The following is a 19,619-nucleotide window of genomic DNA, read 5'->3' as shown; positions in this document are numbered from 1 at the left end:
TGTTGTAATGACTAGGCTTTGCTCTACCGTTGTTTCTGAGTGTCCTAGAGCGCATATATTTGTTAACATCATGGTTCTACCATTACTACAGCGGAAACGTTTCTAGCCCAAATAGATTAAAAGATATTACCCTTTTTCCCGGGGCAATGTTTTTTTCTTCCTATGGCGGATTGGTGGGGGCCTCATTTTACATTCAAAAACCATTTCGCGGGACATTCTAAAACAACTCTGTGGCTATTTTGTTTACACCTTGTTCAGTCATGTTACCTCATTAGCTAGCTAGCAACCTGGTAACTTTACTAGTAGGCTATATCGGAACATTTGGGGGGCACAGAAACAAATAATCTTCTTAAGAAGATCAATGATTATACTAATGAATGTCTCCTTCATGTCATCACTCAAACTCGATGTTCTTAAGAAAGTGTACAATTGTCACTAATGCGTCTCGATAGGAAAATGGTGATTTTACACAATGTAGAAACCTAATATTCCACAAATGACTGCAATTTCAATTACATGTATTAAGCTTTTTATAATAAACAAATGTAATTACTGGGTTACTTAATAGTTTTAGGGCACAAAATGTGCATCAAGTGCACTATCTAGAATTTATAGACCCAATAGACGATCTCAATTGTTACAATTTGTTATTCTTCAATAACACAAACTCCAAAGTTAATGTGGGAGGAAAATGGCTTTATTCAAAGAGGACAAATCATATGGGGAGGTAGATGGTCATTCTCCCCTGTCCTCAAGCTCTCCAGTGACAAACAAATCATATGGGGAGGTAGATGGTCATGTCCTCAGGGATGCTCTCCAGTGATTTTCTCCCCAGAACAAATCATATGGGGAGGTAGATGGTCATTCTCCCCTGTCCTCAGGGATGCTCTCCAGTGATTTTCTCCCCAGAACAAATCATATGGGGAGGTAGATGGTCATTCTCCCCTGTCCTCAGGGATGCTCTCCAGTGATTTTCTCCCCAGAACAAATCATATGGGGAGGTAGATGGTCATTCTCCCCTGTCCTCAGGGATGCAGTGATTTTCTCCCCAGAAAAAATCATATGGGGAGGTAGATGATTCTTTTCAGGGATGCTCCCAGAAGACAAATCATATGGGGAGGTAGATGGTCATTCTCCCCTGTCCTCAGGGATGCTCCCAGTGATTTTCTCCCCAGAAGAAATCATATGGGGAGGTAGATGGTCATTCTCCCCTGTCCGCAGGGATGCTCCAGTGATTCTCTCCTCAGAACAAAGGGACAGCATGTAGTTTCATAACCCAGCCCTAGCCTGTGGTTGACCAATTAGGATTCCTTGCAATAAAACTAGCCAATGGCCAAATAATAAATAATGGCCAAAGTATCCTATCCTACACTCCCCCCTAGACCATTAAAAAATATATATACTTAATGTCTTTTTAGAAAACATGAAAAAATAGGAAGTATGAAGAAACATTAGTAGTAAGCATGAAGTCATTTACATGAAACACCTTGCACTTCTATAAAACACAAAGGGTACATTATTTCTTATTGTAACAGCAAGTACAGACTTCAAACAAAATGAAAGAAAATAGGTATTAACGGGTATAATGATGATGTCCCGATTCCTACCACATCCTGTATTAGGAGGAAACTCACACACACAAAAAAGACAATATTCAATTGTACTATTGAAAAGGTAATCATTCATCAAGTCCTTTAAGTGACAAGCTCTTCCACACTGGCATCAGTCCCACATAGATAACTATTAAATATTATGTTCTGACAGTCTGCCGGTCCTGAGGAATTCTTCTTCCGTTCCACTGGCTGCACTTCACCGGTGATCTTGTATCATTTCAGGTACAGTCCTTGAACCGAAGACACTAGATTCCTATCTGTAATGAAGGAAACAAAAAGTGAAGTAATGTCCTGTTTTCCAGAAAAATGTATATTTCACATAGATTTCCCTAAGTCAGCATGTCCCAATTTTCAAGAAAATGTTGGACATTTCACCAAGATATCCCTAATATGATTACTGCGGTGTACAACATAGAAGCTTATCAGTTTCTGATCATTTTACTCTGCTTCTTCACCCGGGATTGGCCCCAGATTGCTTATCAAGCAGTTCTTTAGTCTCCAGGCTCCGCTTTGTCATCAAAATGGACAACCTTGCAATGAGTAAAGTGTATCCGCCGTGATTTTCCCTGGACTGTTACTGCTGATCTTGCTTTGAGCAAAACTTGATAAGGACCTTCCCATTTTGGCACTAATGTGTCTCTTACATAGTTTTTACCATCTCTCACCGTCCTGGCACTACGTCATGTCCCCCCTTGGTAGTTATTCCCCACACCTCTTTTACTTGTCTTTCTGCTTCCCCTACTGCTTTAGAGTTGTATGCAATAGTTAAGCATTGTCACTCCATAAAGAGAACGTCTGCTTTTCTCAAATCTAACGTGCCTGGTAGTGACATGGGTCCATTGTAGTAACTACCCATGCCCAAGCCTGCGTCTCACACCCACCTCCACAATGCTTGAACCGTATGTGTATAAGATGAAACTCAGGGTTTTCCAACGGATGACTCTATAAACCCATCGGCGACCTGATCCAAAACCGTCTCTTAACAGTCGTGTCCATGTGGTATCTGTAGGATACATCAGAGGAACTGGATTACATGGTGTCTTTTCAGCTATACCCATGTCCCATAGTTCTTTAATCACTACTTTATTAGCGTCCATAGCTTCCTTGCTAATGGGGATATTGTTTTGTGCAAGGTGGGGTAACACCTGTCCAGCACAGTGGCTTTGTATCCAGAGTTCCACACACATTTTTCTTCATAGTCCAAATATTATGGTTCTGAACTGTAGATCCCTGCAGTTGTCTAATTTGCCACGTCACCTTCCCTTCAGAAATGTTCAATGTGGAGTCAAGTTGAGGCCTAACATAGGTTGTTCAAATGACCCCTGCATCAATCTTCATTGGCCCAATAGAAATTGATAATGGTTTGGTCTGTTTCATATGCCATCGTCGTCCACTCCTGTTGCTCTCATCTTGTTGCTCGTGTACTGAGAACATGTTTTGCATAAGATATGTGCAATACAGTGACTTCAGCACCCGAATCTTCAAAATAATCTACTGCAACGTTGTTAACCATCATGTTCACATATATTCCATCCGATTTCATATGTACAGCAGATGGGACCTAAGAGGGAGTCCATTAGTTTACCTCCACAGCATCCAGCAAACTCTGCTGCTGAGACGGAGAGAGCTTCTTAAATTTCTGCATCAACATTGTGTCATCGGGGCTGTTGTCTTGATTCCATTTTCCTTTAGACGGACCCTGCTTCTCCTGGCCACTTCTCATAAATTCACTTTTCCTTTTGTGACATTTTCGTTGCCAGTGATCAGAAAACCTGCAATAATGACATACACCAGGTTTCTCTACTGCTGATTGAATGCTGTTGGTTTCACTCGGAACCTGTACAACTCTAACATCCGGTTTAGCCTGTCGATGACGTCGCCGTAGTTCTCTCCCAGTCATTAGTTGTGGAAACAAATGTTTTTTTTTGTTGCATGGATTGCATCAGCTGATGAGTGATTACACTCAATTCTTCCAAAGAATGGGTCATTTTCATCTTCCATGTCAGGTAACCCACTGTGTCACACCACCTCTGCTCTAAACTTTTCTTCAAATTCAACATACGGTTATTTCGTTTTTTGAACACATTTGGCTTTCTCTCCCCACTTGGTGGTTGCATTGGTCAGACCTTTAAGGAAAGCATGTATGGCTCTCCATGAATCGGCCACATCTTGCTCTTCACCACCCACAGCTCTATAAACCTTTTCTTCAAGTACACCATGTTCACGGTTGTTCAAAACAAAGGCTAGTAACTGTAACCCATCATAAGGATGTAGATTGTGGAGTTTCTTCTAATGCTTCAAATGGTCCCACGTTTTCATACCCACTTCTCCGTGATGTTCCAAAGTATTTGATCGTTCATCCAACTGTTTTGGAGATGCTGATTTATGTGTGAATGCTGTCACCTGAGGTTTCTCTTTACTACCTTTTACAGCCTGTGTTCTGGATGGCCTAAGACATCGTTCGTCACCGCTGTCTGTATCTGTTGACCCAAAGCCAGGCAGTGCTGACCAGATGCTTGAAACCCGATCATCCTTGCGCAACTCAGCCTAAGGGTGGATTGAAGAAACAAATGGTTCTCCACATGTTGGAGCCAAGTCTGTTTTTACGACCCTTGCCTGTAATTGTTGAATTTCTTCTTTCAAGGTTTTGATGTGTTCGCCCAAGAGCTTTCAAACTTTCTTTCTCTCTGCAATGTCCTGTCATGATTCTCCAGGAAAAAAAATCTCATCCAGTTCTCTTTCTTCGGCTATTACAGTTAAAGACCATCGTGCCTTTGTCAGGGAATTAGATATGTTCTGTATTTTTGACCCATGCTTTTTGTGTATCAGACAGATTCCATCTTTGTCAACAATGACGGAATATCTGTCTCTTGCCTACACTTCTCTACTTTGAAATGGTTCTTCGTATCACTAGACTGAATTTAAAATATTTTTCATTCTCACATCCGGAGGAGCTATTCGACCCTTTCCCAGAGTGATTTTATATATATAAACTCAGCAAAAAAAGTTTTCCTTTTTCAGGACCCAGTCTTTCAAAGCTAATTCGTAAAAATCCAAATAACTTCTCACATCTTCATTGTAAAGTGTTTTAACCTGTTATGGCTGCAAAACTGGGATCAATATATAACTACCAGTGAAAATAGAGGGCGCCAAAATTCAAACCACAAATCTCATAATTACAATTCCTAAAACATACATGTGTCTTATAATTTGAAATCTATTCATTGTTAATCCCACCAAAGTGTCCGATTTCAAATAGGCTTTTCAGCGAAAGCACTACAAACGATTGTTAGGTCTCCACCAAACCACAATAAGCACAGCCATTTTCAGCAAAATATAGCCTTCACAAAAACCAGAAATAAAGAAAATTAATCACTAACCTTGAATTATCTTCATCAGATGACACTCATAGGTCTTCATGTTACACAATACATGCATGTTTTGTTTGATAAAGTTCATATTTATATAAAAAAATCTGAGTTTACATTGGCGCGTTAGATTCACTAGTTCCAAAAACATCAAATGATTTTGCATAGCCACATCATTCAACAGAAATACTCATAGTAAATGTAGATGATAATATAGTTATACACATAGAATTATAGATATACCTCTCCTTAATGCAACCGTTGTGTCAGATTTCAAAAAAACTTTACGGAAAAAGAAATGCATGCAATAATCTGAGACGGTGCTCAATTTAAAATTACCACAGCCGCAAAGAAGGCGTCAACATAAACAAGAAATTACATGACAAATATTCCCTTTGATGATCTACATCAGAAAGCACTCCAGGAATCCCAGGTCCACAATAAATGTTTGTTTTGTTTGAAAATGTCTGTTATTTATGTCCAAATACATTCTTTTGTTAGAGCGTTTGGTATACATATCCAAACGCTAATTCTGGTCAGCGTTATATCGGACAAAAACTTCAAAAAGTGATATTACCGGTCAAAGAAACATTTCAAACTAAGTACAGAATCAATCATTAGGATGTTTTTAACATATAGCTTCAATAAAGGTCCAATTCCTTCTAGTCTTTGAGTGATGGAACGCAAGTGACTACCATGAGGAAAAAGTGGGATCACAAAATGGCTGCTTGATGGACAGCTGATATATTCTGCTCTCATTCACTCCCACAACAACATAGAAGCCTCATAATTTCTATTGATGGTTGATTTCTATTGATCTAGTGGAACCCCTAGGCAGTGCAACATCATTCATATCTCAAGGGGATTTCAATGGGGACTCTGGTGAATACATACAAGCTCAGATTTCTGACTTCCTGTTTTGATTTCAACTCAGGATTTTGCCTGCTAATATGAGTTCTGTTATACTCACAGACATCATTCAAACAGTTTTAGAAACTTCAGTGTTTTCTATCCAATACTAATAATAATATGCAAATATTAGCAACTGTGACTGAGGAGCAGGCTGTTTGATATGGGCACCTTTTCATCCAAGCTACTCAATACTGCCCCTGCAGCCATAAAAAGTTAAACACTGTTTCCCATGTTTGTTCAATGAACCATAAACAATTAATGAACATGCACCTGTGGAACGGTTGTTAAGACACCAGCAGCTTACAGACGGTAGGCAATTAAGGTCACAGTTATGAGAACGTAGGACACTAAAGAGGCCTTTCTACTGCCTCTGAATAACACCAAAAGGAAGATGCCCAGGGTCCATGCTCATCTATGTGAACTTGCCTTAGGCATGCTACAAGGAGGCATAAAGACTGCAGATGTGGCCAGGGCAATAAATTACAATGTGTGTACTGTGAGACACCTAAGACAGTGCTACAGGGAGACAGGACAGACAGCAGTCCTCGCAGTGGCAGACCACGTGTAACAACACCTGCACAGGATTGGTACATCCGAAAAATCACACCTGCGGGACAGGTACAGAATGGCAACAACTGCCGGAGTTACACCAGGAACGCACAATCGCTCTATCCGTGCTCAGACTGTCCACAATAGGCTGAGGCTGGACTGAGGGCTTGTAGGCCTGTTGTAAGGCAGGTCCTCACCAGACATCACCGGCAACAACGTCGCCTAGGGGCATAAACCCACCGTCGCTGAACCAGACAAGACTGGCAAAAGGTGGTCTTCACTGACGAGTCGCGGTTTTGTCTCACCAGGGGTGATGGTCGGATTGGCGTTTATCGTTGAAGGAATGAGCGTTACACCGATGCCTGTACTCTGGAGTGGGAGCGATTTTTGGTGGTGGAGTGTCAGACCTTCCCAGTCCATGACGGTCACAGCATCATCGGACTGCGCTTGTTGTCATTGCAGGCAATCTCAACGCTGTGCGTTACAGGGAAGATGTGGTACCCTTCCTGCAGGCTCATCCTGACATGACCCTCCAACATGACAATGCACCAGCCATACTGCTCGTTCTGTGCGTGATTTCCTGCAAGCCAGGAATGTCAGTGTTCTGCCATAGCCAGCGAAGAGCCCGGATCTCAATCCCATTTAGCACGTCTGGGACCTGTTGGATCGGAGGGTGAGGGCTAGGGCCAATGTCCGGGAACTTGCAGGTGCCTTGGTGGAAGAGTGAGAACATCTCACAGCAAGAACTGGCAAAATGGGTGCAGTCCATGAGGAGATGCACTGCAGTACTTAATGCAGCTGGTGGCCACACCCAGATACTTACTGACTTTTTATTTTGACCCCCCTTTTGTTCTGGGACGACACATTCCATTTCTGTTCGTCACATGTCTGTGGAACTTGTTCAGTTTGTCTGTTGAATCTTATGTTCATACAAATATTTACACATGTTAAGTTTGCTGAATACAAACGCAGTTTGACAGTTGGTTGATGTTTCTTTTTTTGCTTAGTTTATTTATTGAGGTTAAATAAATGTATAAAACCCCTTTTTAATTTTAAGGACTCAAACCCCTTCTAGAACACATTTGTCTCTGTAGGGCCTGGCTACCCATAACTTATGCTCAATTCAAAAAGCTTGTTGAAGACTTCTATTAACCACGTGTAAAAATTGCTACTCAACTAGCAACTCACTTCTATGCAACACGGTTTCACAAAAAGAAAATACTTTAACCTTTTAATAGAGGACTTGAACCCCTATAATAGAGAACAAAGACACAGGCCTCAAACCTTTTTCAGAGAGAACAAAGGAAGTCTGTAATAGAACAAAAGACTTGAACGCTTGTACAATAGATGTCACTCATTGCATGTGCTTATTTTAACCTGATTTTGGTTCGTTTAAAATGATATTGGTCTAGACTCACCCAGCAATTATGCCATCAATCAGGAGATTAAGAGTTGACTCCCTTGTGGGTTGCGCTCAGCATTTTCTCTTTCTTCTGGATCAACACAGTTGATACGTTTCTTGTTGCTGAGACCAATTAATCCGGGGCATGGCACCAAATGTTAGCAATTTGTTATTCTTCAATAACAAACTCCAAAGCAAATCAATAGGAGGCAAATGGCTTTATTCAAAGAGGACAAATCATATGGGGAGGTAGATGGTCATTCTCCCCTGTCCTCAGGGATGCTCTCCAGTGATTCTCTCCCCAGAAAAAAAGGGACAGTATGTAGTTTCATAACCCAGCCCTAGCCTGTGGTTGACCAATTATAATTCTTTGCAATAAAACTAGCCAATGGCCAAATAACAAGTATCCTATTTCAGAAGACCATATTCCTCCCATGTCTCTGAACCATTGATCAATAATTCCTTATTACAGGAAAAACACAGTTTCCAATGTTCGTTAGTACTCTATTGACTCTCGTCCTCTTGACCTCTCATACTCTGCGTTGTATTTTTATTTGACGTTCTTGCACAATCAATCAAATAATATACACTGCTCAAAAAAATAAAGGGAACACTAAAATAACACATCCTAGATCTGAATTAATGAAATATTCTTATTAAATACTTTTTTCTGTACATAGTTGAATGTGCTGACAACAAAATCACACACAAATTATCAATGGAATCGAATTTATCAACCCATGGAGGTCTGGATTTGGAGTCACACTCAAAATTAAAGTGGAAAACCACACTACAGGTTGATCTAACTTTGATGTAATGTCAAAATGAGGCTCAGTAGTGTGTGTGGCCTCCACGTGCCTGTATGACCTCCCTACAATGCCTGGGCATGCTCCTGATGAGGTGGAGGATGGTCTCCTGAGGGATCTCCTCCCAGACCTGGACTAAAGCATCCGCCAACTCCTGGACAGTCTGGTGCAACGTGGCGTTGGTGGTAGTGCGAGACATGATGTCCCAGATGTGCTCAATTGGATTCAGGTCTGGGGAACGGGCAGGCCAGTCCATAGCATCAATGCCTTCCTCTTGGAGGAACTGCTGACACACTCCAGCCACATGAGGTCTAGCATTGTCTTGCATTAGGAGGAACCCAGGGCCAACCGCACCAGCATATGGTCTCACAAGGGGTCTGAGGATCTCATCTCGGTACCTAATGGCAGTCAGGCGAGCATATGGAGGGCTGTGCGGCCCCCCCAAAGAAATACCACCCCACACCATGACTGACCCACTGCCAAATCGGTCATGCTGGAGGATGTTGCAGGCAGCAGAACGTTCTCCACGGCGTCTCCAGACTCTCACGTCTGTCACGTGCTCAGTGTGAACCTGCTTTCATCTGTGAAGAGCACAGGGCGCCAGTGGCGAATTTGCCAATCTTGGTGTTCTCTGGTAAAATGCCAAACGTCCTGCACGGTGTTGGGCTGTAGCACAACCCCCACCTGTGGACGTCGGGCCCTCATACCACCCTCATGGAGTCAGACACATGGAGCTCATGGAGCAGACACATGCACATTTGTGGCCTGCTGGAGGTCATTTTGCAGGGCTCTGGCAGTGCTACTCCTGCTCCTCCTTGCACAAAGGCGGAGGTAGCGGTCCTGCTGCTGGGTTGTTGCCCTCCTACGGCCTCCTTCACGTCTCCTGATGTACTGGCCTGTCTCCTGGTAGCGCCTCCATGCTCTGGACACTACGCTGACAGACACAGCAAACCTTCTTGCCACAGCTTGCATTGATGTGCCATCCTGGATGAGCTGCACTACCTGAGCCACTTGTATGGGTTGTAGACTCCGTCTCATGCTACCACTAGAGTGAAAGCACCGCCAGCATTCAAAAGTGTCCAAAACATCAGCCAGGAAGCATAGGAACTGAGAAGTGGTCTGTGGTCACCACCTGCAGAACCACTCCTTTATTGGGGGTGTCTTGCTAATTGCCTATAATTTCTACCTGTTGTCTATTCCATTTGCACAACAGCATGTGACATTTATTGTCAATCAGTGTTGCTTCTCAGTGTTGCTTCTCAGTGTTGCTTCCTAAGTGGACAGTTCGATTTCACAGAAGTTTGATTGACTTGGAATTACATTGTGTTGTTTAAGTGTTCCCTTTATTTTTTTGAGCAGTGTATTTTCTGGTGCTTCTAAATTTTTGTATGTTGGGAGTATCACTGCTACAAATGAAAAAATGTTAATTTACATCCTTGGTTGTGTCTCACCAGTTTGTGTCACCCAGGACCTTGTCCCCAGTGTCCTGCTTCTGTCACCAAAGCATGCACCTGCGGAAGAACCAGGTACTGTATATCCTCCTGACCTAATGTCTGAGTCCCAAACGGCACCCCTTTCCATACATGATGCCCAAAGGGGTTTGGTCATAGGTAGTGTACTATATATGGAAGAGGTGGGCAATCATTTTGTCTCGAGTGCCTAATCAGGAATTCCAAATTCAGCAGAGGGCCGCACAGATTTGCAGGCCAGAAAAAGGTCAGTTATTTGAATGTGTAGGTCCGTTTATCATTTCTACAATAATAACCCACTGTTAATTTACACGCCTTTGCTTAGGCTGCCAAATATACTCCTGATTCCTCTCTAGGTTTCTTCCTAGGTTCCTGCCTTTCTAGGGAGTTTTTCCTAGCCACCGTGCTTCTACACCTGCATTGCTTGCTGTTTGTGGTTTTAGGCTGGGTTTCTGTATAGCACTTTGAGATATCAGCTGATGTAAGAAGGGCTATATAAATACATTTGATTTGATTTTGATTTGATGTCCCTGTCACTTACTCAGGTATAAGAAACCCTGAGCCCGCCTCCACTCACGGTAAAATACCTCCATAATTCTCTCTGCAGTCAGCCAATGCGGTGTGGCCAGGCCACTGCCATCCACTGTGACAAGCAGTGTGGCGCCACCCTCAACTGTTCCGAACACACCTGTACCCAGGTGTGCCACAGCGGACTGTGCCATCCTTGCCCACTACAGGTCAAGCAGGGTGAGCTACTCACTCCCAATAGGTCTTTTTTTCTGGGCCAGGAGTTCTCCCTGACCATGTGATCTGACCAAAAACATTTCTGTCCTTAACAGTTAAAATGGCATTCCTTGACAATGAGGAATTTGTGATGAGTAATGATGGCTCATGGTTTTAACCACTGTGATGGATTTCACTCTGATGCGTTCTGTTTTGTCTCATCTGTTTTTTTCCTGCTGTCGCAGTGTGCTACTGCGGTGTTGTGTCTCGGGAGGTACTCTGTGGGACGGATAAAGACCGCTTTGATGGCTCCGGTCACTTCTGCTGTCAGAAAGCATGTGGCAGGTAAGTTCAAACCAGCAGCTTGAGATTACTAGGAAACAACTTTTCTCCTGTGAGAATAATATTCTCGATCTAGATCGATTGTATCTTATTCATACATTCATTTGTGATACGTCCCCCCCCCCCTCCACCCTATCCTAGGATGTTGGACTGTGAGGCCCACCGCTGTGAGCAGGTGTGCCACCCTGGGCCGTGCAAGCCGTGCCCACGCTCCCCCAGGCTTGTAAGGAGCTGCCCCTGTGGGCAGACGGCTCTGGCCAAGCTCCTGGAGCTGGGCTACCCCGAACGCCGCGGCTGCTCCGACCCCATCCCCTCCTGTGGCAAGACCTGCAGCAAGCCTCTGCCCTGCGGCTCCAGCGGTAACACAAGACACCGTGTCCTCATGTATAGCCTCTCTATGGCATATCAAATGTGTTGACTTGTTCTCCCCGTCATTCCAGAGACCATCCACATCTGTGAGAAGCTGTGCCATGAGGGAAGCTGTGGTCCCTGCTCGCTCACCTCCACCATCAAATGCAAATGTGGCTCTAAGACCAAGGTTAGTTTTCGAAAACAAGTACTGTATACCTATGGTGGTGTTTTTTTTTTTTTGTATTTTGAGTAAAACTCTTCAAATGCAATGTTCTGTATAGACTGTGCATCGTTGTAAATGGAGGTGGAGTTCTGTTGTACCAAAGAGCACCACTGAAGAGTTTTTATTTTTTCAGGATGTTCCCTGTGCAGTCATCCAGAATGAAGGTGATCTTTTGATCGTTCTTTGAGGTGGTGTTGCTACTGTACTTAGTTAAAGTAGATCTGTCCTGTACTTTACTCTTCTCTTAAGTCTCTTTCCTTTCCTCCCAATTCTAGATGGACTGATTTTTACTTGTGAGAAGCGCTGCCTCAAAAAACGCTCCTGTGGCCGACACAAATGTGGCGAGCTGTGCTGTGTGGTGAGTAACCAAAAGGCGTGTGCGTGCGTGCGGCACGTTCGTGTGTGTGTCACCCAGTTATGAAAGGACACAGTCATTAGGTAAAGCCACAAGTCATACTCTAATTAGCTGAACTGGTGAATCACTCACATACAGTGCCTTTGGAAAGTATTCAGACCCCTTGACTTTTTCCACATTTTGTTACGTTACAGCCTTATTTTAAAATTGATTTTAAAAAATCCTCAGCAATCTACGCACAATTCTCTATAATGAGAAAACGAAAACTTGTTTTTAGAAATGTTTGCAAATGTATTAGGAAGAAAAAAACGGATACCTTATTTGCATAAGTATTCAGACCTTTTGCTATGAGACTCGAAATTGACCTCAGGTGCATCCTGTTTCCATTGATCATCCTTGATGTTTCTACAACTTGATTAATGTTCACCTGTAGTAAATTCCATTGATTGGACATGATTTGGAAAGGCACACACCTGTCTATATAAGGTCCGACAGTTGACAGTACATTTCAGAGCAAAAACCAAGCATGAGGTTGAAGGAATTGTCCTTAGAGCTCCGAGACAGGATTGTGTCAAGGCACAGATCTGGGGAAGGACACCAAAAAATGTCTGCAGCATTGAAGGTCCTCAAGAACACAGTGGCCTCCATCATTCTTAAATGGAAGAAGTTTGGAATCACCTAGACTCTTCCTAGAGCTGGCTGTCCGGTTAAACTAAGCAATTGGAGGAGGGGAGGTGTCCAAGAACCTGATGGTCACTTTGACAGGACTCTAGAGTTCCTCTGTGGAGATGGGAGAACCTTCCAGAAGGACAACCATCTCTGCAGCACCCCACCAATCAGGCCTTTATGGTAGTGGCCAGATGGAAGTCACTGCTCAGTAAAAGGCACATGACAACCCAGTTGGAGTTTGCTAAAAGGAACCTAAAGACTCTCTGACAATGAGAAACAAAATTATCTGGTTTGGTGAAACCAAGATTGAACTCTGGCCTGAATGCCAAGCATCATGTCTGTAGGAAACCTGGCACCATCCCTACGGTGAAGCATGGTGGTGGTAGCATCATGCTGTGGGAATGTTTTTCAGCGGCAGGGACTGGGAGACTAGTCAGGATCAAGGCACAGATAAACAGACCTTGATGAAAACCTGCTCCAGAGTGCTCAGGACCTCAGACTGGGATGAAAGGTTCACATTCCAACAGGACAACGACCCTAAGCACACAGCCAAGACAACACAGGAGTGGCATCAAGATGAGTCTGAATGTCCATGAGTGGCCTGCCAGAGCCCAGACTTGAACCCGATCAAACATCTCTGGAGAGACCTGAAAATAGCTGTGCATCAACGCTTCCCATCCAACCTGACAGAGCTTGAAAGGATCTGCAGAGAAGAATGGGAGAAACTCCCAAAATACAGATGTGCCAGGCTTGTAGCGTCAAACCCAAGAAGTCTCGATGCTGTAATCGCTGCCAAAGGTGCTTCAGCAAAGAACTGAGTAAAGGATCTGAATACTTATGTAAATGTGATATTTCAGTTTAATTTTTTGTATAAATGAACACATTTCTAAAAACCTGTTTTTGCTTTGCTTTGATGTAAAAAATGAACAATTTAATACATTTTCGAACAAGGCTGTAACTTAGCAAATTATGGAGAAAGTCAATGGTCGGAATACTTTCCGAAGGCACTGCCACCCCCCTACTATCTAACTTGTCACACTGACATACAGTATGTCCCCCCTCCCCCTAGGGCGCGGAACACAAGTGCTCTCTGATCTGTGGCTACAAGCTCAACTGTGGCCTCCACCGCTGCCAAGAGCTCTGTCACCGTGGGAACTGCCAACCCTGCTGGCAAACCAGTGAGTTCCAATCAGAGGTCCCAGTGGCACTGCCAACACAGATGTTCACATGCCAGCAGATGCAGCACAGATGCCAGTCAATTGACACATTTTACCCGGGCTTTGGGATTCTTTGTAGTTGAAATGTTCCTCTTCTTATCTTAAGTCTAGTGCACTTCCTAGAAGGCCATTTGCTATACCAGCGGACTGTTGGGGGCGATTCTTAACTTCCACTTCAGTCAAATGTACACTTACTGTAGTATCCTGTTAACATCCAACATGTGTTTAGTTGGCGTGATACAGTACGTTATTGCTTGATCATTGAGATCGCATGGCCTCATTCGCAAAGTCTCACCCCAGACATACAGTCTGTTCTCATAGGCCACGTCCCTCTGAGTCTCTGCCTGTTTCATGTGTGTAGGTTTTGATGAGCTGGCGTGCCACTGTGGGGTGAGTGTCCTGTTCCCCCCCATCGCCTGTGGCACGAAGCCCCCAGAGTGTAAGAACCCGTGTACCAGGAGGCACGAGTGTGACCACCCAGGTAAAACCTTGCAGTAGGGACTAATGCTTTTTCACTTAGTTTCAAATGTGCTTTATTGGAGAGCAGAAATATATATGCATATACATGTACATTTAGGAATCTTGACATCTATTTTACCGTCTCTGACAAAACCGTCTGCAAATGTTTATTCCTCATGGTCTCATACTTTTTCTTTGTCCTCAGTGTTCCACAACTGCCACAGTGAGGAGAAGTGCCCACCCTGTACCTACCTCACTCAGAAGTGGTGCATGGGAAAGCATGAGGTAACGTCGCTGATGTTAGCCGCCTCTACCTAACCTTCAAACCTGCGCCTCTTTTTAAAGGCATATGGTGCGTCCTAAATGGAACCCTGTTCCCTACTGGCCCTGGTCAAAAGTAGTGCACTATATCGGGTGCCATTTGGGACTCGCCCATAGTCACGACCCGTCCACTAAAACCGCCCCCTCCCCCCCCCCCCGCAGCGAAGGAGCAACATCCCGTGCCACCTTCAGGACATCTCCTGTGGCCTGGCCTGCAACAAGGTTCTGCTGTGTGACCTCCACCGCTGCCGCCGCATCTGTCACCGGGCCGAGTGTCTGGCCGAGGGCGTCTGCCGCCAGCCCTGCCTGCTGCCCCGGCCCAACTGTGGCCACCCCTGCAACGCCCCTTGCCACAAGGGCACCAGCTGCCCGGGCAGCACCTGCACTGCTAAGGTACAAAAAAATGAGATGTTCACCCAAGTGACTCGAGTGATTTTTAAATCAAGGCTAAATGAAATATTTGTTAACCCTGTGCCTTAGAGACTGCGCTACATCTAGAGTGACATTGTGACAGTAAACAAAGACCGTAACTCTTCAAATACTGGGCATATGGAGCAGACACGGAGATGGAACGCAGGCAGCATTGTTGGACTGCAGCAGAAGTCTTCTTGTGGCCAGCGTTTGTCAGTTTCCACCTCTGTCCCACAGGTGGCGCTACAGTGCGACTGCGGTCGGAGAAAGGAAATGGTGGTGTGCACGGAAGCAGCCAGCGCCCATCAGAGGTTGGTGTGTGTGGGTTCTTCTACAGTAGAATCAATGGTTTCTAGATCGATCTGAACGCGTGCTCTAAACCAGTTTGCTCTTATTCCCTCACAATCTTTTCAGAACTTGACCGTGTGTGTCGTAACTAGATGTGTGTCCCTGTTCTGTAGGTATGCAGCCATTGCCATGGCCAGTAAGCTGTCTGACATGCAGCTGGGTGACTCTGTAGACATGGGTCTTATCACTAAGAAGGAGATGAAACACACCAAGTAAGATGGGACCAAACCTGATTCCAAACTTACAGCATAAAACACTTCCAGTAAATCACGTTGTACTAAATATGAGCGTGCCATATATTGCTTATTTTAATGTGTGTTCTGGCTCAGGTTGGAGTGTGACGAGGGGTGTGCTGCACTGGAAAGGAACAGGTCAGTTGTTACATTGCTACTCCACACGCACACAGTTACTATTTGTAGCTCTCGTGACATTTTAAAATGCACAGCTTTTGGCTGTCAACTTGATTTGTTTCCTTCAATGTGCTGTCAACTTGAGAGCCTTCTCCTGTCTTTCGATCTCTGGACCTTTTGTCTGCCTGTGTGTGTGTCCTGGCAGGCGATTGGCTGAGGCCCTGCAGATTGACCCGTCAGTGGACCCCTTCAATATGCGCTCCTCCTCCTCAACGTACAGTGACAGCCTCAGAGTTGATGCCAGGTGGTGTACCAATAGATAAGAGTATTTTCACTGCATGCCAAGGTCAAAGTTCACCACAATGACAGCGTTTTCAAATACTCTAGTGTCCGTGTGCATGTTGTGGTGTTTATATTTCCCCAATTGAAGGTGAATTTATGGCGCCTATGTACCTCGAGCCACGACCAGTGTCCTTTTTGAGACATGTTTTCACATTTTCATTGATGGATAATATTTACCATGATCACATAATTTCTGTATTTTTCACATTTTAGAAAAGATTGTAAGTTTGTCAGCGAGATAGAAGAGGAGATCAAGAATCTGGTTGAGCTGACCAGCAAGGTAAGGGACCAATAGACATGATTTGGGACCCTATTTCTGATAATATCGCACTACATTTGACCAGAACCCTATGTGGCCTGGTCAAAAGTAGTGCACTAAATGGGGAATAGGGTGATTTTCACACAGAATTACACAGATCCTCAACTTCTACAGCTGCACCATCGAGAGCATCCTGACCAGTTGTATCACCACCTGATATGGCAGCTGCTTGGCATCTGACTGTAAAACGATACAGAGGGTAGTGCATATGGCCCAGTACATCACTGGGGCCAAGTTTCCTGCCATCCAGGACCTATAATACTAGGTGGTGTCAGAGGAATGCCAAAAAAATTGTCAAAAACTCCAGCCACCCAAGTCATAGACTGTTCTCTCTGCTACTGCACGGCAAGCAGTACCGGAGAGCAAAGTCTAGGTCCAAAAGGCTCCTTAACTGCTTCTGCCCCCAAGCAATAAAACTGCTGAACAATTAATCAAATGGCTACCTGGACTATATGCATTGATCCCCCCCCTTTTTTAACATTTTATTTTTACAATGCTGCTACTTGATGTTTATTATCTAAACATGGTCACTTTACCCCTACCTACATGTACATATTACCTCGACTAACATGTACCCCCACACATTGACTCTGTACCGGTACCCCCCTGTATATAGCCTCGTTATTGTTAATTTGTGTTCATTTTTTAACTTTTAGTTAATTTTATAAATATTTTCTTAACTCTTTCTTAGAACTGAATTTCATGGTTACTACAACTGTTGCATTTGGTGCATGTGACAAATAAGAATTGTTTTGACCTTCGAGAAGTACAGGTATAGGAATAAAGACGCCTATTTCCCAAGTGAAATGTCACCCACCTCCTTTAACAGAGAACAATGTATTAAGAGCATTACCTTTGAGCAATTAGATGTAATGGGGCAAGATTGGAACACTTAATGCAGGGCCAGCATTTTCCTATACATGACTGCGTTTCCCTAAACCACTTCCAGCTTACCAGAGGACGTTCAATTTGCATTGAGACTGAATTTGGCTAAAAGCTTCTGGTCCACTTAGTTTGAGTGCTAGAAAGGCTTGAAACACATTTGAATGTCCTTGGTTATTATGATGGGTATTGATAATGTCCGCAATGGGTTCTATTTGTCGTCAGTTATCCCTTTTGGTTCAGAAAACATTTGAAAAATACTAATTTAGTCGGAGTAACGTCAAGTGAAATGGCTCTGTTAGCTTGCAATGTTTAGGACAAAATGTCATGAACTGAGTGGAAATGCAAATGTTTTTATTTAAACCTTAAATGGGTAACTCGGAACAATCTTTCATAGTGGAAACATGAAGTCTGAGTGACTGTGTGGAACCCGTTTGCAGGGTAAACAGTCCAAAAGGAGCCACTGCTTCCCCCCAATGAACCGGGAGCACAGGAAGCTAGTCCACGAGCTGGCCGAGGCCTACAACGTGGAGAGTGTGAGCTACGACAGCGAGCCCAAACGCAACGTAGTCATCACCGCCATCAGGTAAACACCTCAACAGGAAAACGTTTCTTTAAGTGAGGCAAGTTACACTCTGACTATCTCAAAGTAGACACATTTCTGTTATAACTTGAAAAAGACTACGTATTACTATCTGTGCAACTGTATCAGCTGGTTGTATTTTGTATGAATAGACGTGTATTGTGAACAACTGACCAAAAGATGTGAAGTCATTCTGAGGATGTGCTCCGTCTTTGTGCTTCTTGCTGTGTGCAGGGGGAAGTCTGCCTGTCCTAACTCAACCCTGACCTCCTTGATAGAGAGAGACACTGGGGTCCCGAGGGCTCCTCCACCCATTGCCCATATCAAACATAGCAGCAAGTAAGCCTGGGTCTTTGCACTCACAAAACGTCCCATATAGTCACGCCACAAACACACACAAATGGTTCTTAGTTTGTGTCCTCTCATAATGTCCCAATGACTTGTAACTAGCTAGTTAACTGTGTTTATTGTTTTTAACATCAGGGCTGACAGTGTGAGCAGCTGGTCCAAGGCAGTCAAAGAAGAGCCAGTGATTGACTACTTCGATGTCCAGGATTAATGAAGGCACAAAAGAAGCAAGCCGCATGATGTAACAATCATACTAAACTAAGAATGCGTCTGCGGTCCGTCGATTTTTGGAAATCTGTGATGCTATTTCCCCTCCCTCATTTAGGTTATTTTTCTCTTGAAGGCCAACACGTGTCACTACATAAGTATTTGGGATTTGTAACCATATAACAAGTGTTACATTTGAAACGGTGCCATGAACATTGTTCGGTGGCATTAGTGCTTTCTTCCCGCAAATGCGTACTCCAGACTTTGAAAATAATAATTGATTGTGCTTTTATAGGTGGCAATTTTCACTTGTTCTCAATGCAGGACTAACAGTATATTGTATTCTACGAGGGGACGTACCATACACCTTATTTCAATAAAGCAATTTTTCAATGGGTTTGTTGATACTTTACTTGCTGATTGATATATTGCAGAGAACCTGCTCTAACATTGTTACAGATACTATACAATATACTACTACATTGAGGTATTTTGAGATTGAAGGTTTATTATATGCTATAATCTTAGGATACTGTCTTTAAAGTATATTATGTGTTGGTACTTTTGGACATAAACTGGACTGCATTTAACTACCAGTATATGAACTATTACATAATGATGTCCAGGTGATTGAAGGGGCAGGATTTTAACAGCCCTGCATCTTTCAAAAAACGGCTGCAGGCATATCCTTATCCTTTGTGCCTTTTTCATCAACCTGGTCTCAGAGCATTTTGTATTATTCTATATGTAAATTCAAGATAGTCCATTAGTATATGTTTTCTATTGTGTGTATTAAATTGTGGATGCCATCACCCATTTTCTATGATCTATAATGAATTACCATTCGCATTATATTGCAAATATACAATATTTTATGTGTTTGTAAAACGTACATTATGCTACGAAATTGCACAATGTATGTTACGATTTTGCAAAAGTATATGTTAGGAATTCTAGCTAAGGTGGCTAACGTTAGCTAGGGTAGGAATTAAGGTAAGAGTTAAGTTTAGGAATTAGGTTAAAGGGGGAGGGTTAGCTAACATGCAAAGT

At 43.5% G+C, this 19,619-nt stretch overlaps 1 protein-coding gene across 3 annotated transcripts in view; it reads left to right on the top strand.

Annotated features, from left to right (window-relative positions):
- nfx1 (nuclear transcription factor, X-box binding 1) overlaps positions 1-18,966 on the top strand; it is a 30,619-nt gene extending 11,653 nt beyond the window's left edge. For 2 of the 3 annotated variants that reach the window (XM_046356103.1, XM_046356102.1), the window contains 19 exons: positions 10,105-10,176; positions 10,727-10,866; positions 11,088-11,187; positions 11,326-11,543; positions 11,625-11,722; positions 11,892-11,922; positions 12,034-12,116; positions 13,852-13,960; positions 14,361-14,480; positions 14,664-14,743; positions 14,942-15,172; positions 15,428-15,501; positions 15,652-15,750; positions 15,868-15,909; positions 16,094-16,192; positions 16,444-16,510; positions 17,872-18,017; positions 18,249-18,353; positions 18,498-18,966. In XM_046356103.1, the coding sequence (XP_046212059.1) occupies positions 10,105-10,176; positions 10,727-10,866; positions 11,088-11,187; positions 11,326-11,543; positions 11,625-11,722; positions 11,892-11,922; positions 12,034-12,116; positions 13,852-13,960; positions 14,361-14,480; positions 14,664-14,743; positions 14,942-15,172; positions 15,428-15,501; positions 15,652-15,750; positions 15,868-15,909; positions 16,094-16,192; positions 16,444-16,510; positions 17,872-18,017; positions 18,249-18,353; positions 18,498-18,573 (1,990 nt within the window). In that variant the 3' untranslated portion in view covers positions 18,574-18,966. Of the gene's footprint in view, positions 1-10,104; positions 10,177-10,726; positions 10,867-11,087; positions 11,188-11,325; positions 11,544-11,624; positions 11,723-11,891; positions 11,923-12,033; positions 12,117-13,851; positions 13,961-14,360; positions 14,481-14,663; positions 14,744-14,941; positions 15,173-15,427; positions 15,502-15,651; positions 15,751-15,867; positions 15,910-16,093; positions 16,193-16,443; positions 16,511-17,871; positions 18,018-18,248; positions 18,358-18,497 lie in introns of those variants that run through there. The other variant, XM_046356104.1, reaches the window with a different exon arrangement.
- Positions 18,967-19,619: the final 653 nt, after the last annotated feature.

The sequence above is a fragment of the Oncorhynchus gorbuscha genome, linkage group LG07 (genome assembly GCF_021184085.1).
Source record: "Oncorhynchus gorbuscha isolate QuinsamMale2020 ecotype Even-year linkage group LG07, OgorEven_v1.0, whole genome shotgun sequence".
Taxonomy (NCBI): domain Eukaryota; kingdom Metazoa; phylum Chordata; class Actinopteri; order Salmoniformes; family Salmonidae; genus Oncorhynchus; species Oncorhynchus gorbuscha.
This window is presented reverse-complemented; position numbering and strand designations above follow the sequence as displayed.